The sequence below is a fragment of the Danio rerio genome, chromosome 14, assembly GCF_049306965.1.
Source record: "Danio rerio strain Tuebingen ecotype United States chromosome 14, GRCz12tu, whole genome shotgun sequence".
Taxonomy (NCBI): Eukaryota; Metazoa; Chordata; class Actinopteri; order Cypriniformes; family Danionidae; genus Danio; species Danio rerio.
Genome location: NC_133189.1, coordinates 37,277,778 through 37,294,019, shown reverse-complemented (window position 1 = coordinate 37,294,019; position 16,242 = coordinate 37,277,778). Strand labels below are relative to the sequence as shown.

Sequence of the window (16,242 nt, the reverse complement as noted above, 5' to 3'; positions counted from 1 at the left end):
TCTGACAGACACTTATCCTGAGATGTTATAAACATTATCAAATTCTGATGTGCTGGAGACTGAGATACTGCTTAACACATTGAGAAACCCCTTCCGATTAATTTAGCCAAAGGTAATAACACCTCCAAACTCAAAGACAATTGCATGTGCTATTAGAATTTGCTCAGTGATTTAATCAAAACCATATTTATAGTCATTTTCTGCTAAATTAAATCAGCGGTTTAATTGAAATTAGCTTTCACTGGCCTAGAATAAATGTAGTTAAAACTATTTTCATTTAACGCATCATGTACTAAATGTGCTTTTATAAATGTTTCGTTAAATTTTTTCCTCCTGAAAGTTAAAGATATTGTAGAAAAATGTTGTCATTGAGCAGCAAATAGAGACTGTGCATTCAGAGCATATGCAGCATGTCTTAATGTCCCTGCAGATGATGTGTGCACATTAGCTTCATGCTGCATTAGATTACAAATCCTATTTATCACTGACTGATTGGCTAAGGAGCTTCTCAAACATGCCTTTATTCATGTGCTGCAACATACACTAATATAGTGACAGTTATCATATTCTTTGTAAATGCATATGTTTTTTAAAAGAAATTAAAAAATTGGTGCATCGTTTTAGGCAGATTATTATTTAATGTGTGGAAAGTCACAGTGTTCATCATAATTGAGTACAGCCCATTTTGAAAATGAATATTTCTATCCATTTCTCAGTGAATGGGTAATATATATTGGTCCATTTGAACAAAATAGATTTATTAAACAAATATTTTTTTGAAATAATATTTTAGTCACAGAACATTATTAAAAATGGAAAGAAAATACATTTAAACTCATGTAAAGAAAATTACAACCTACAACATAACAACAAAATTGTATTTAATATTTTCCCCCTAACATATATTTGGGCTACTAAATTTTGAGTCATTATTGTAAGTTATTTTTTTAGATAAACTCTAGATTTGACTTCAGTACTGACTAATTTAATGTAAAATGCACAAAGATATTATTTAAAAAAGTCCTATGGAAAATAATAATTTAAATGAGAGATTTGTGGGGGATGTACTCATATATGCCGAGCACTCTAATAAAAAGTGAATTGCTAGTTTTGTGTTACTTACCAGGTTCCTATAAACTGATGTATTGTGTGCCAGGTGGAAATTGTAAAAAATACCCTGAAATTGTACAAATAAAAGCAAAGCTGAATTGTTAAAATTGTTGTATGCTGTGGAGTTTATGGAATAATAAGTTATGGAGTGTTGGGCTATAAACAAGCAGAACATGTAGCAAACCTTTTCTCTATTATTGTACAGCAAGTCAAATTCCTATATCTCAAATATGAATGTATTTTCAAATTGCCAAACTGAAAGAGGCACCTGCATAAATATAGTAAAGAAGTCAATCTAGTCAAAGGAGGGATCTGGTTCTTTTAACAAAATGACTAGTTTGTTTATTCCACGTCTGCTTTTTTTATTGCTGGGTTTGAATGATGCACAACATGCTCATAATCGTAAGATTGTAGAACATTTTATAATTTTCAAAACCATTATTAATCAGGAAGAGCTCTTTCTGAACTACAAATGATTTAGAAGTTAAAGGTCCTTCATGGAACCATTGATAAACCAGAATGAATGAAGTCCTTTCTTTATTAAATGCACTGTTGTCCTTTTTAAATTTCTCTAAAAGATGTTTTTAAAAATGTTTTACCAGAAAAATGAAAAATAAATCGTTTAAGTTTATACATTTCAATATGTGATTTAGAATTTAGACCAGTGTTCAAAATGTGAGTTGGTAGTCATTTGTTCTATACAAATGTCTGCTACTATTTATTTCTTAAGTGCCAGACGATATCTACGTGCATTCTCTGTCAGGACATATAAATGTGTGCTTGAGTGTGATGAGAATGCATTTTCTTTTTTTCAGATGAAAGTGCATTTTCTTTTTTTCGGACTGAATGATAACATGACAAACCAATTAAACAGGCTGTGGACATCAATGGAAGACACGTGATTTATTGTTCAACGGTGTGGTCTAACTGTTTACAGGTAAAGAAATCTGACTTGCCTTTATTGGTGAAGTAAATAAAGTAAATTGGATATATGGATTAACAATGCAAAAGAGTTATACTGCATTTCGTTTCATTTTTTCTTTTCTGCATAGAAATTTAATTCATTTAAAATCAGGTTCACTCATTAAGAAATATAAACTGCGTAATGAGTTTAGATGTCTAAATTTGCCTGAAGTATTTGTGGCTTAGACATACCTTTTCATTTGATGATCGGTAATTGTTCTCTGCAATGAAAGAGCAATAGTGCTTGAACGGGATTTACAAACTTGTTGTAGAAAGATGATGTGTGTAAATGCAAGCCTTGTCATTTATCTTTTAATCCTTGATTAAAATTGCCCTTTAAATATTTATGCATTAGATTATTTGTTTTAAATGTAAACTTATTTATTAATCTGAAACGCTCACATTAACTTAACTTCGATTAAATCAGTTTAAGTAAAACTTGAAAAATGTATAAAATTGAAAAATATTTTTATGTGTTGGAGATTTAAAATTAATGTACATTTTAAAGTAAAATAAAATATATATTAGCTTTTTCCTTTACCTGCTTTTGCAGCAGTAATAACTTTTGGCTAAATTTAATAACCGGTCTCAAATGCTTTAAATATAAAACAGGATATCATCAATAGTTAACCGTGACATCTGAAAGAGGGTCAGACTTTAGCCTCTTTTCTTTAATTGACCAGTGAGTTTTATTTTACCAGTGTCAGAACGCAACCATTCAGCGAAATACAATAGGAATAACAGACCGTGCTGAAATTGCATGTTAATTTGCATATTCGGTTCAAAAATCATGCAAATCCCACTGAGACGGTCTTTATTGTGTGTGCAATTGAAAAATCATTCTGTTACCCACGGTAGCCCTGGCCTTATTCGAAACCAGTGAGTTGAAACAAAAAGTTATTAATTCACACGATTTTGACGTTTAAATGGACCCCAGAGCAATGGTTAATGGTTTAAGGACATGTGTTTGATCTTAAAAATCGCAGGTGAAAATTAAATAAGGACATTTTTATAAGACTAATTATTTCAGTAGACCATCGGTTTGTCTAAAGGTTCGTTTAACACATTACAGTTGTTCACAATTCGAAAGATATATCTGCTATAAATTATATAATTTAAATTTATTTAAATTATAATTTTTTTCCTCCAGAATAAATATCGTGAGTCGGTACGATCTTTTTATTATTTTATATAGGCTACTTTTAAAAAATTTAAGGCATAGTGTTTTTATGGCTATAAAACAATCTCAAATATTAAGTTTTTGGTTCGTGTACCCTAAATTTGGTTGTGACGCGTTCCTTATATTATATGCTAATAAATGAAGTTCACTGTTTAAACTTTGTTAAGCGCAAGCAACACCTGATTATACCCTTATTAACAGTGTCTTTTGAGGCTCTGCGTGCGCTTTCCTATAATTTACTTCCACTTTAATTGTTTAGGTTGAGCTAATTAACAAATGAATTACTGACTCGGAAAAAAGACGGTGATATATAGGAGTCGTGTGGTGATTTATTGTCTGGATATTGTTGGTTTTTCAGTAGCCTAGTTTACTGTGACAGATGTTAAAGCATTCAGCTAATACAATCTGATATCTTAAGTTTCATATGTTTGACAAAATAGGTAATAAGTTGATATATCTATTTTCCATGTGCTCTCAATTGAAATGTCAAGTACAGCCTAAGTTTAGGTGTTTGCATTTGCCGTTTATTTTTGAGTGTTAATTTAACATATAATGACCTGCTTATTGTATTAATCTGCTGCACAGTAGCAGTTTTGGTTTATTCGGGTCATTTAAACAGTCTGCTTATTAGGCTACCTACCACATTAATGGGCAATTCTCTGCTCGGCCATCATACACGTGAGTGATTTTCGGAAGCCGTGTGGCTCGAAGCTCAATGATGTTGAACACTGGGAGGCTTTCCTGGTGGTCCACGGCCTTAGCTTACGTTAATTGGGAAATTTGGAGAACAGAAGCCCTCATTACCGAGCTCCGGGTAACTGGGAGTTTTCCTTTCCCCGCTGTCCTCCTGCATTTCCATAAGCAGATTACAAGAGGATATGTTCCTGAAACCACTCGGATAAATCACCGGTTTCGTGGAATAAGTCTCTAATTAAGATCTTTTGTCATAACGGCTTGTGAATCGCTATTTATGTTGATGCAAAGTGAATAATGATGTTCCAAATGAGAAAGTCAAGGGTTTTGTCTCCCAGGTAAAGTTGTAGAAAAGTTCACAGTAAAAAAAAAAAAAGCTTAATGGAGATGGTGTCGATTAAGCCGTGAAAATGTGGTTTTAACTCCTTTCTTTATTTAAAGCAATTGACCTGTCAAAAAAAAATGCAAAATTTTAGATAAAATTGTAACTATTATATTAATAATAGTATGATAGGCCTATAATATAGACCATTAATGCTATAAAGTATTAAACACATTAGCTATTAGGTCTACTTTATTTGAATATTTCCTAAAATATATATTTTTTAATAATTTGATTGGAGAATGTTTTGTTATTTACTCTAGGCCTACTACAAGGCTTAAGCCGAGCATGTTCAAATTGTTCTATTGCATGAATTTGTACGATGAATAATTTATGCCCCGATTTACAATTGTAAACCCGAATATCAACATGGAGTAACAACACTTAAGAGCAGTTTGGAAAGTAAATAACGGCGACGTGTTGGCGTACGTGTCCTACAAATCGCTCCCACACGGCGAAACTAAATGGTTGGGTCGTTAGTGTGTAGCGTTAAAAGCCCATCGTGAATATTCAGAGCTGTAATAGTTCAGTCTTAGTGGCGTTGAATGTGTTAAATGGCGGTGTTCTCGATGTGCTAATACTGACTCTTTTCAATGTGCGAGTTCTCCCCGGGAGACCGAAAAGCTCTCCCAAGAGAGCACACTTTAGGATAATTTGTAAATCACATAACACGTAGGATTATTGCAATTGACAATAATTGGTCATTTTTAAATAAATAGTTAACATACGTTCCAAAAAGTCGCATAGGAGTCTAGTGTAGATGATAGTTATTATTATTATTTTTTGCTTCAGAACAATACAAGACCGGCCCACAGGGGGGCGTACCTGTATTAACTTTGTATTACATTCTTTGCACTTTATACACTTGGCAATATGCAAACTGTCTTAACATAAAATTTGTTTTGCTGAATGTTTGCTTTATGCATTAGAATTTTCAGTTCTCAGTTTAGCCTGTAAACATGAATATATACCAATAGAAAAAGGCAAACAATGGAGATGCCAAAAGTTAGATGAGACAAAAATTTAAATATTTTTAGCCTACTGTAAAAGTTTGTATTGAGTAAATTACTTTTTTCCTATTTTTTGATTGAAAGTGCGCTTATGCCCACGAGTTTAAGATTTTTCAACGAAACAGTTTAAATTTCCAGTCTAACTATGTCGGAGAAAACATTTAGTGTTTTAAAAATTACAAGTCAATACAAATTATATTAGATGTAAAGGAATTAAAATTTTATATTTTAACTAATTAGCTAAAAGGAACTGGCCATCAACATTATAAAGTCTTAAATAATAAATTAAACTAATTTTTTATTTATGTATTAGGCTATATGATTAAACATTGTGCATTGTCAGGTGTGAAGTTCAGAGTTTAGGTATCTACGTTCGATTCCAGCAGCATAAGTACAATCTTTCTTGACTCTTGCAAGAAAATTGCCTTAATCTATTAGCTATACATAACACCTTTTACATTTTTCCGGGAAATTTTAGAAAGTCTTAATATTTATTTAATAACCCTATTTGTCCTGAAACGGTTGTTTTGTTGTGAATAACGACAGCTTTGAAGCAGCGTTTCCAGAGTGACTATAGTTTTGTTAAAGTGCAAAGATGTCCCTGATGTAGCTATTTTATCCCAATTTAAAGTGCATCCAGAAACACTGGTGCACAGGCAGCCCTACACTTGCGATGGAGGAGTGTGAGGTGCTGTCTGATTGGTCGGCTTTAGCTCATTGTTATGCTGTCAATCCAAATCACATGGCCGAGGCTCTATTAACAGCTGAGCTTAGCGCACAACTTTGCAGAGTTCCGTGGCAGAGCAGAACGAGACACACGGGACTGGTGTGGAGACTTTTGAAAGACTTTACTTGACCAGAGTTTGAGCTCTCTGAACTTTTGACTGACTTCATTTTTTTGTGAGACTCTTGAAATTTCAACGTTTTCTTTCGAGTGCTTGGCACCACTTTTAAGAATGTATAACATGATGGAAACCGAGATTAAAAGCCCCATTCCGCAGTCCAACACGGGCTCGGTGACGGGCGGCAAAAACAACAGTGCCAACGACCAGGACCGGGTGAAGCGGCCTATGAATGCTTTCATGGTGTGGTCTCGCGGGCAGCGGAGGAAGATGGCTCAGGAGAATCCTAAAATGCACAACTCGGAGATCAGCAAGCGCCTCGGTGCTGACTGGAAACTTTTGACTGACGCCGAGAAGAGACCCTTCATTGACGAGGCCAAGCGGTTACGAGCCATGCACATGAAGGAGCACCCGGATTACAAATACCGTCCCCGCAGGAAGACCAAGACCCTGCTGAAGAAAGACAAGTATTCTTTGCCAGGGGGACTCCTGGCGCCCGGTGCCAACGCTGTCAACAACGCGGTGTCTGTGGGCCAGCGGATGGACTACACGCACATGAACGGATGGACGAACAGCGCATACTCCCTCATGCAGGACCAGCTGGCCTACCCTCAACATCCCAGCATGAACAGCCCCCAGATCCAGCAGATGCACCGGTACGACATGGCGGGACTTCAGTACCCAATGATGTCCACGGCTCAGACCTACATGAACGCCGCGTCCACGTACAGCAGCATGTCACCAGCATACACGCAACAAACTTCCAGTGCAATGGGTTTGGGCTCCATGGCTTCGGTGTGCAAGACGGAGCCCAGCTCCCCTCCTCCGGCCATAACCTCTCACTCTCAGCGTGCTTGTTTGGGAGACCTGAGAGATATGATAAGCATGTACCTGCCGCCCGGTGGAGACAGCGCCGACCACTCCAGTCTACAGACCAGTCGGTTACACAGCGTTCATCCGCACTATCAAAGCGCAGGGACAGGCGTGAACGGAACGCTACCCCTAACCCACATTTGAAAGACTCCTTGAAAAAAAGACTAAGTACTTCGGATACTTGAACATTTTGATTTGCAAAAAAGAATCGAAGTTCAGTTTCGTTTTTAAAAAAAGAAACTATTTTTAATCTCAATGAGTTGTCCGTTTTAAAGCATTTTATGACGACATATCGGGGACTTCAGATTAAATTGTATTGCAGAGGAGCTTTTTATTCATAAGCTGTAAAGCAATCAACGTCTGTAGAAGAATATTGGACTTCTGACTTATTTGCTGTCAAGAGTTTGTCTCTCGGCACGTGGCTTCGTGAAGAGGCTCTATTTCAAAAACAAAAAAGAGAAACGGAGGGAGAGTACGTTCACTCATAAATGTTTACACTTATTTTTAGAATGTCGATTATGTCCAAATCTGTGTAGTCCTTTTGTTGTTCATTTATGAACTAGGTTTTATGAAATGAAAGACTGTGCTGGTCGCAAGCGCAAAGTTTGTTTTATTTATAGTGAGTTGTTTTTTTAAAGCTTGTGAACCATTGTACGTCTTGTTGAATTGTTCCACTTTTGTTTGTGAATATTCTTTTCTGTGATGTTATGGCAGTATCAGGTTAACCCATTATCTGGGACGGAGAGTTTTATTTAAACTGACGTTTCTACTTAAGACCATCCTATTCCTAAATGAATAAATTTGTTTTACAAAAGAGTTGATGCCTAGATATGAATTATTTTTTTATTGTTTGATTGTTCAAATTGGGTGTTTACCGGGAAACTGGTCACAGACCTAGTCAAATTCGCTTAAAGCCAAATGTGGTAATTTGAAGCGATCGGTTAAATGAAGAGTAAATAGGCAATGCGAATTCAGACACGCTCGCTAAGCAGATGTCACGCGCGGATTGTTTTTAAACATTCTAGTCAAACAGCAAATAACACAACCTATATTTGTCATGCGAAGACGTAGTCTACAACACACTCTGTATGTGAAATAAAATCTCATTCGACTGTTTAAACTAATTGATGCATGCCGACCAAAATGTCGGGTGACTTTTTTTTTTATAATTACCAACTCAGATTTATTCCAGACATACAAATCATGAAAATTCAATCTATTGTCAAAAGATTTGTGAGCTTTATTCATTAGACAATTCCCATTCCCAAGCATATTTTAAAACCTAAAATATTTAACGCTTTAATTCAATAAACCTATAACATGAACTGTCATGCATGTTTTCCTAGCTGCATAATTTCCTCCTGCATTTTCACTTGTTGAGTCGTCAAGGTACATACAGTTCCTCAAAATTGCTTGTGTAATTATGGTTAACTATAAATATATTTAATCCCTTGAATTTGTCAAAACCAGACGATGAAGCAGCCAATAACTTTAGATAATTAGGATCATAATAAGAGATGAATGCAGGGATCATACCTTTGCTATTTCATTTTATGGGGTCAGAAAGAGGTTAAAATTTGCATTATTATATTTGGGGAGTTCCAAATATATATATATAATAACACACAATATTCTCTTTTGATGTGTTTGTCAAATGACAGTTTTAAAATGTTCTTTGGCCATAAAGCGGCAACACTAAAGATTGCCTCTTGTAAGTGTATATTTCCACTGCTGAGTTTTCCATGTATAGTTTGTGTGATAGCCCATAACATAAGGGCTTAAATAAAATTCTTTACTTTTTTAACATCTTTTGTTGAAACACTATTCTAATAATCAGTTTTGGCTGGTTCTTTTGAAATTAAAATATGTATTTTTATTTATGCTAAAATTCTATAAGTCATTATTAAGAATGGTACAATAAAAGGTTCGTTATGACAAACGTTTTCCTATAAAATCAGGGAAAAAATTATGAATTAAAATCTTTATTTATTTACAGAGTGGTTGTTCAGAACTTCTGTAGATTTACTGAACTTATTATATTGAATTAAGCATTTTGTTTTAGCTTAGATGCTTATTCTAAAATTGAAGTTCTAAATCATCATTTGTTCATCCTCCATCAGTAATTATGTCATTCAAATGACCATTTTCAAAACCAAATCAAATAACTGATTTTAAATAAAACTTTAATCTTCCATATTGCATTATAAATACTTTGCATACTTTAAAAAATGACCATAACTACTCACAATTTAATTTAAATCCCCGAGCAAGAGATTTTTGGAGTACTTTAGGCGCTCAGATTATTCAGTCTATTCAATAGCAGTTTTGAATGCAAGACTTTTCTTGTAAAAGCGGCGTGTAGAGATATTTTTAAATGACGCTGTCACACTTCAAAACATGTAAAACCGAAATTCACTCTTTGGTGCACCTGACAGTTTTACAGAAGGGAATGAGTTGCACGACATCCCGGGGCAATTATTCCCCTGAGCCTTTGAGTGCATACACTGGCTGCTGTCTTTCCCACATTCACTGACAGTTTTGATCCATGCCTCATTGCTGTGCTTGGATTAGCCCTGTGCACCTCTATGGATGCCAACAGATTACACAGACCTCCCTGAAATCAGGGTGTTTAATCATTACAGTGTTTCAGGTAAACACACTTTCTAATTCTTAAAAAAAGAGTTAGAAATTGTACCAGAGGCTGTGATAAATTTGTGATATAAATCAGACATTTTTATTTGACATGCACAGTCACTTTACTTAACTTGATGTATCTAATCAGCATTTAAAAGGAAAGAATTTTTCAAGTGAACTCATGTGAGTGAAGCATACTGATAGTGAATGCATTAGGTCCCATCGAGCACAAAGTGGGCCCCTCTGTCTCTCTTTCTCTCTCTCTCTTTTTCTCTGGCTCGTTCAGTCATGTGGAGCACTGTGCCCACTCAGCAAGTGCAGGCATATCCCTATACTTCCATCTGCTTATGACCTCACTGGAGCTGTTTGTTTAACCCTTTTTCCAAACCAACATAATTGCAGCCCTCTGCAACCATGCATGCTGGATTCGGACCGCCGTGTGGAGTTAAACAGCATTGAAGCTTTCTCACTTTCTTTCCACCTCTGGGAAATTATTATTATTACTATTTATTATGATATTATTTATGCCATCTACCTTCCTGTTTTTCTTCCTGTCATATCTGAATGCATGTGCCAGTTTTGGAACCACAATCGTGGCAGCAGTCAATTTCATTGACTGAACCTGCTCAGCAGCTCTCATTGGGAACTCCTCATTCCTAATCTCTATATGTTATTATTTTTATTTTAGAATTCCCGTTCATCAATGTACACAGATTACAGTATGTCAGTTAAAGAAATGGGTGTGTTTGAAAAATAAAGCAAACAGGCTGTGTTGTATTTCAATGATGCCAGACTGGACTTGCACTGGTGGTGCTGTACTGAAGACAGAATTTCCCAGTATTGATTAGCGAGGCTGGCTCAAGGCATTGCTGTCGGGCCTGTCCTCTGGAGTGAGACTCATGTGGGCTGCGAGGACGGACTGGGGGTTAGTTAATCTCCCTGAACCAGGGCAGATGTTGTTGACGAGCCCCTATTAGATCAGCTCACGCCGTGGGAAAATGGCATCCAATCCTTACGGGGTCAGGACTTTGAGTTGACCCTCACGGTCTCATCCCACCTCAGAGAGCCGTCCATTCTCCTGCACTTTATCTAAGAGACAGGCTCACCTCTCCTGCCTTTGGCCATTGTGTCGTGCTACTATTGTATCTTGGCCATGCTTGTACCTCATTATTCACGTAAACCTAACCTCTTCCTCTTCTTCCAGCACGTGTCATGATTTTGGTTCCTCTCTGCGTTTTATATGCATGCATTAAACAAGTTTACCTTGCTCGCTTTAGTTTCACTTGTCACTTGTTACTCTATTATTTAACCCCAGAAATAAAGAGTTAAAATATTTTTTTCCCTTTAACTAACATGGAACCGTTCTTCAACTTTTTATTATCTTTGTGAAAGCAGATTTTTCCTTATTTAAAAGAATTGTTTTATGTGCAGTGAAAGGTTTTGCAGACATTTAAACTCTTCACTGAACCATAGATGATGAAGAAGTTTGGAACGTAAATGTTTTTGCTTATTAATTTTTATGCATTTTTTATTGATCAAAATAAAGACATCCCCTTTTGGTGTTTGCAAATTACACATACACACACACACACACACACACACACACACACACACACGCACACACGCACACACACACGCACACACACACGCACACACACACACACATAAAATGTGAAATTGTTGAAATAATGTCCTATCGTCATTAGGTGTAAGACGTTTATGTAAAAATAAAACAATATACTTATTTTTACTTATGAAAACATAAAAGAATAAGTGGGTGACGCAGTGGCGCAGTAGCTAGTGTTGTCGCCCCACAGCAAGAAAGTCAGTTGCTGGTTCGAGCCTCGGCTGGGTCAGTTGGCGATTCTGTGTGAAGTTTGCATGTTCTCCCTGCGATCGCGTGGGTTTCCTCTGGGTTCTCTGGGTTCCCCAGAGATGGTTTGCAACTGGAAGGGCATCCGTTGCGTAAAACATGTGCTGGATAAGTTGGTGGTTCATTCCGCTGTGGCGACCTCTGATTCATAAAGGGACTAAGCCGAAAAGAAATTGAATGAATGAATGAAAAGAATAAGTGATGGTGGCTCAGTGGTTAGCACAGTCGCCTCACAGCAAGAAGGTCTCTGGTTCAAGTTCTGACTTCTCGGCATTTATGTGTGGAGTTTGCATGTTCTCCCTGTGTTCGCATAGGTTTCCTCCAGGTGCTCAGGTTTCCTCCAAAGTCCAAAGACATGCAGTACAGTTGTATTGAATAGACTAAAATGGTCATAGTGTGTGAATGAGTGTGTATGGATGTTTCCCAGTACTGGGTTGCAGCTGTAAGGGCATGCGCTGTGTATCTACACCCAAATGCTGGGTCATCTAAACCCAAATTGGGTAAAATATGGGCAAACCTAAACATTGGGTTAAATGTGGTTAATTTACTTTGAACAATGAACTCTCCAGTTGGGTTAGTCCCTACACCCAGAATTGGGTTGAAATAACCCAGCATGTTTTTGAGTGTAGATTAGTTGGCGGTTCATTCCGCTGTGCCAACCCCTGATGAATAAAGGAATATACAGAAGGTAAATGAATGTATGGATGAAAACTATTGTCTTGTAAAATTTGGTTTGAATGGTTGAGGCAAAGTATTTTACATTAAAATAAATAAGTATTTTGTTGCTGCAATGTGATCCTTAAGTTAAGTCTTGTAATGTCATTAAATGGTTATTGGTAATTCTTTAGTTTTATTTTAAATATTACTATGCGAACAGGTGTATGCAATCTCATGTATATCTGTTTTCATAATTGATGTTGACAAGATGTTCTGGGTTTGTGAACTATTGTTGCGCTGAATAAAATATGACAGGATTTCTTTTGCAAATCATGACGAGAATGTATGGTATCCTTTGCATTTTCCTCAGAAAAATATAATCAAACAGGATCATTTAAATGTACAGGGAAAAGCTGAATTACCCTCTTAATCTTTAACCCACATGCATTTCACACCTGAATGGTGTCAGTATTATTCACCATTTAAAGATAATCACAAATTTAGTCTAGGGGAATGTGCCAACTTGCTTCTGTCCTCCTGTGATTCTGATGTTTGTTGGTAATTATAGCCATGGTTGGATCTCCATGGCATTACACAACCACAAAGAATGCAGAGTGGGAGGTTTAAAGGGCGGTTGCCGCTTTAATTCAGGCTTGGCCCTGCAGTCCAGGTGCAAGTGACTTGTATTGATGTCAGTTCAGAGTAAATAATTCTAATTAATAGAGTCTTAATACAAGGGGACAGACTCTTTTATGAAAAGACCTTGGCTAATGAGAGGCATTTATTGAAGAAAAACTGATCTGCCAAAGAGTTACATGATATTTCAAAGTGAAATTTGTGCCTTTTGACTTGGATTGTGTACTGTTTTGTAGAGGTTTAAGTTTGGTTTAACTTGTATCAGGAAATTTCCTTTTTTATATTTCAGAAATTCCTGTCAACAAAGTTCCCACAACTAAACACAACTCTCTCTGGCACAAGTCAACCCTTCATAGCCTAAATGTAGTTTTTGCAATAGCGATTATTTACTGAAGTTGTCCCTAGAGCTCCTCTTGAGAAGTGGTGGCCTGGAGGGGAAATTACTCATTATGATATTTGAGTGAAACCCCATGTAGAGTTGCGGAGCCTTAACTGAGAGTGTGGAAATTTCCCTAAACATGGAACTCACCCTGCCCTTAACGTCTGCACTGCTCTCATGGGTGGAGCAGGTGCAGTGAGTTTCTCTGACGCAGGATTGAAACAGGTTTTAGGGTGCCTGTCTATAACCCAGCCTCTCCAAGATGGGACTGGGTGGAGTGTGAGTGTCACTAGGGCAGATGGCACCAATTTAAGGACATATAACTCGGAAGCTTTGAAAGTAGAAAACAAAACCCTGACATTTTCTTTTGGGTAAATGTTGAATTCAGTCCAGTCTCATGAGAAAATGTAATTACTTTCAGAGGAAACAAAACAACCAAAACTCAATTATAAACCTAACAATATATGAGTATATGTGTTTCGCATGGCTTCCAGGTCTGCGACATTAAAATACTGACAAAAAAAAATCAACTGACATTTAAAAGTAGCCCAATAGCATTCAGGGAAGGGAAATTGGAGTGCTTCCCCTGTGTCAAAATTGTTTCATTTATTAAAGTAATAGTTCATCCAAAAATGAAAATTCACTTACTATTTACTTGCCCTCAATTGGTTCCAAACCTCTTTGAGTTTCTTTATTCTGTTGAACTCAAAAAAAGATATTTTGAAGAAAGCTAAAAACCTGTAAACATTGACTTCCATAGCAAAAGCAAACAGAAGACAATAGTTACAGGTTTTTAGCTTTCTTCAGAATATCTTTGTTTGTGTTCAACTGATGAAAAAAGCTCAAACAGGTTTGGAATAAGTAAAGGTTGAGTAAATGATGACAGAAATTTTAATTTTGAGGTGATTTATCTCTTTAACTGTGGGTGAAAACTTTACAAGTGATATTATTCTTGTTATCACGATGGATCGCATAGTTTAAGGCTACATAGAAAAAAAATTGTCAAAGATGATTCCTTGGATTTACTAAAGTTTTTTTTTTAAGTTAAGTGGTTGTAAACAATTTATTTTTGCTAAGTTTAATCAAACAAATAAAGTTGAACATTACTAAATTGAGTTTGTTTCAATTCAACACAAATTGTTTGCAACAATTTTTCAGTAATCCTTTTTTTCAGTATAGAAGACTTAAAACTGTGCTATTTTGGTTTGACGTTTACTTTTATAAAAGTAGATGCCACATACATTTCTTCATAACAATAGTGCAAATTTGGTTGGCTTAAAGGAAAAACTGACATAATTCAATTGTCATTTTGTTACAATAGTGGGACCTTTTAATTAACAGTTTACATATTTTATGTTTACTGTTTATTTATGGATGTGAATTGCATTGTGGGATGTTGATCTCTGCACTGTCGACTTTTGATCTTGAAAATTCAACTTTGCAGTTTAACAGTGACTTTTATTGACATTTTAGTAGTTTGATAATGCATAAGAAATCATATATAGAAAAACAAGTGTGTAAAATAACAGAAAAGGTTCTGGCAGCTTATTACAAGGTTTTTGTAGCATAATATGGCCTCAGGGAAATTAAGCATTTACTGAAGTGCACCAGAATTATCTGGATGATTCTTGCCTTTTTGAATATTTTATATTCATTCATACTATTTTTTTCCTGGTGTACTGCTTTTTACACTCTATAAAGAAGGGAAGTTTTTAATTACAGGGCAATAGTGATACTTATCAGTTTATCAGGAGAATATAATTTAGATCTCTTTAACTAATTGAATTTGTTCACAGATTTTTCATGCAACTGAATTGAAACAGCTATTGTTGTGATCTTTTTCACACTCTAAAGGAGACTTGTGAGATTACTTGTGAGATTGTTTTTTAATGGTTATGAATTGCATAGGACCTTAATCTCTGCTCTGTCTACTTTTGATCTTGAAAATTTAACTCTGCAGTTTAACAAAGTGACTTTTATTGATATTTTACTAGTTTAATAATGTATAAGAATTAAGAAATGTGTCTGTAAAATAACAGCATATGTACTAGCAGTTTATTAGCAAGTTTTTTGTAGCGTAATATACGACACCATCCCAGACTAAATATCACTTTAAACTATTAAGTGTTATTAAAGGTAACTTTTTCAAACTGTTCAAGTTTAAATGTTGTTCAAACAAAGATCAAGGCAGTTAGTTAGTTAATTTATATTGCACATTATTTACAACACAACATTGCCTAAAGGGCTGAACACAATCAATACTAATTAAAATAAGTTATATAGCACGCACTTAATAACTAAAACACATGACAAACCCTTCAACATTAAAAATGTTAAAATGCTAAAGAACGAAAATGCAGTTTCCGAAAATATTTAAAAACTTATAAAGTTGGAGCCTGTCTAATGTGGGGTGGAAGCTTGTTCCAGTATTTTGGTGTGATAACAACAATCAACAAATCAACAAAAGCAAAAGCCCGCTAGCATAATGCAATTCAAATAAACAGGGAAAAATAAAAACACGAATTACATAAATCACAAAATACGGAAAACTGTTAACTTAACAGTAACTGTTAACTTATGTTAACTTATGATATTTTTTTAGCGCGTAATGTCAGTTACATTTCTTCATTTTCTTTTATAAATTTTTTCTTGTGGCCTCAAGGGGAAATAAAGCATTTACTGAAGTGCACTTCAGCATAATTTGGATACTTTTTGTCTTTTTGAATATTTTAAAATCAAACGTACTAGTTTTCTTCTAGTTTACTGCTTTTCCACAATCTATAAAGCAGGGAAGAATTGATTTCAGAGCAATAGTAATGTTTGACAACAGTATTATAAAAATATAATTTAGCTCTTCTCTAAAACTCTAAAGGAGACTTGTGAGATTACTTGTGCGAATACTTGTTTATTTATGGGTGTGAATTGCATTATAGGACCTTGATCTCTGCTCTGTCGGCATTTGATCTTGAAAATTCACCTTTCAGTGTAACAAAGTGACTTTTATTGACAT

At 35.5% G+C, this 16,242-nt stretch overlaps 1 protein-coding gene and 1 long non-coding RNA gene across 20 annotated transcripts in view; both read left to right on the top strand.

Annotated features, from left to right (window-relative positions):
• Positions 1 to 16,242, top strand: part of si:ch211-143l19.3 — a 116,648-nt gene that overhangs the window by 32,129 nt on the left and 68,277 nt on the right. For 17 of the 19 annotated variants that reach the window (XR_012389848.1, XR_012389841.1, XR_012389840.1 and 14 more), the window contains one exon: positions 1,926 to 2,047. The exons of the other annotated variants lie outside the window; for them this stretch is intronic. This is a non-coding gene — a long non-coding RNA (si:ch211-143l19.3). The remainder of the gene's footprint in view (positions 1 to 1,925; positions 2,048 to 16,242) is intronic. 19 annotated transcript variants of the gene reach the window in all.
• sox3 (SRY-box transcription factor 3) lies at positions 6,106 to 7,869 on the top strand. The gene is given in 1 exon segment (NM_001001811.2): positions 6,106 to 7,869. A coding segment is annotated over 1 exon segment (903 nt). The 5' UTR covers positions 6,106 to 6,294; the 3' UTR covers positions 7,198 to 7,869.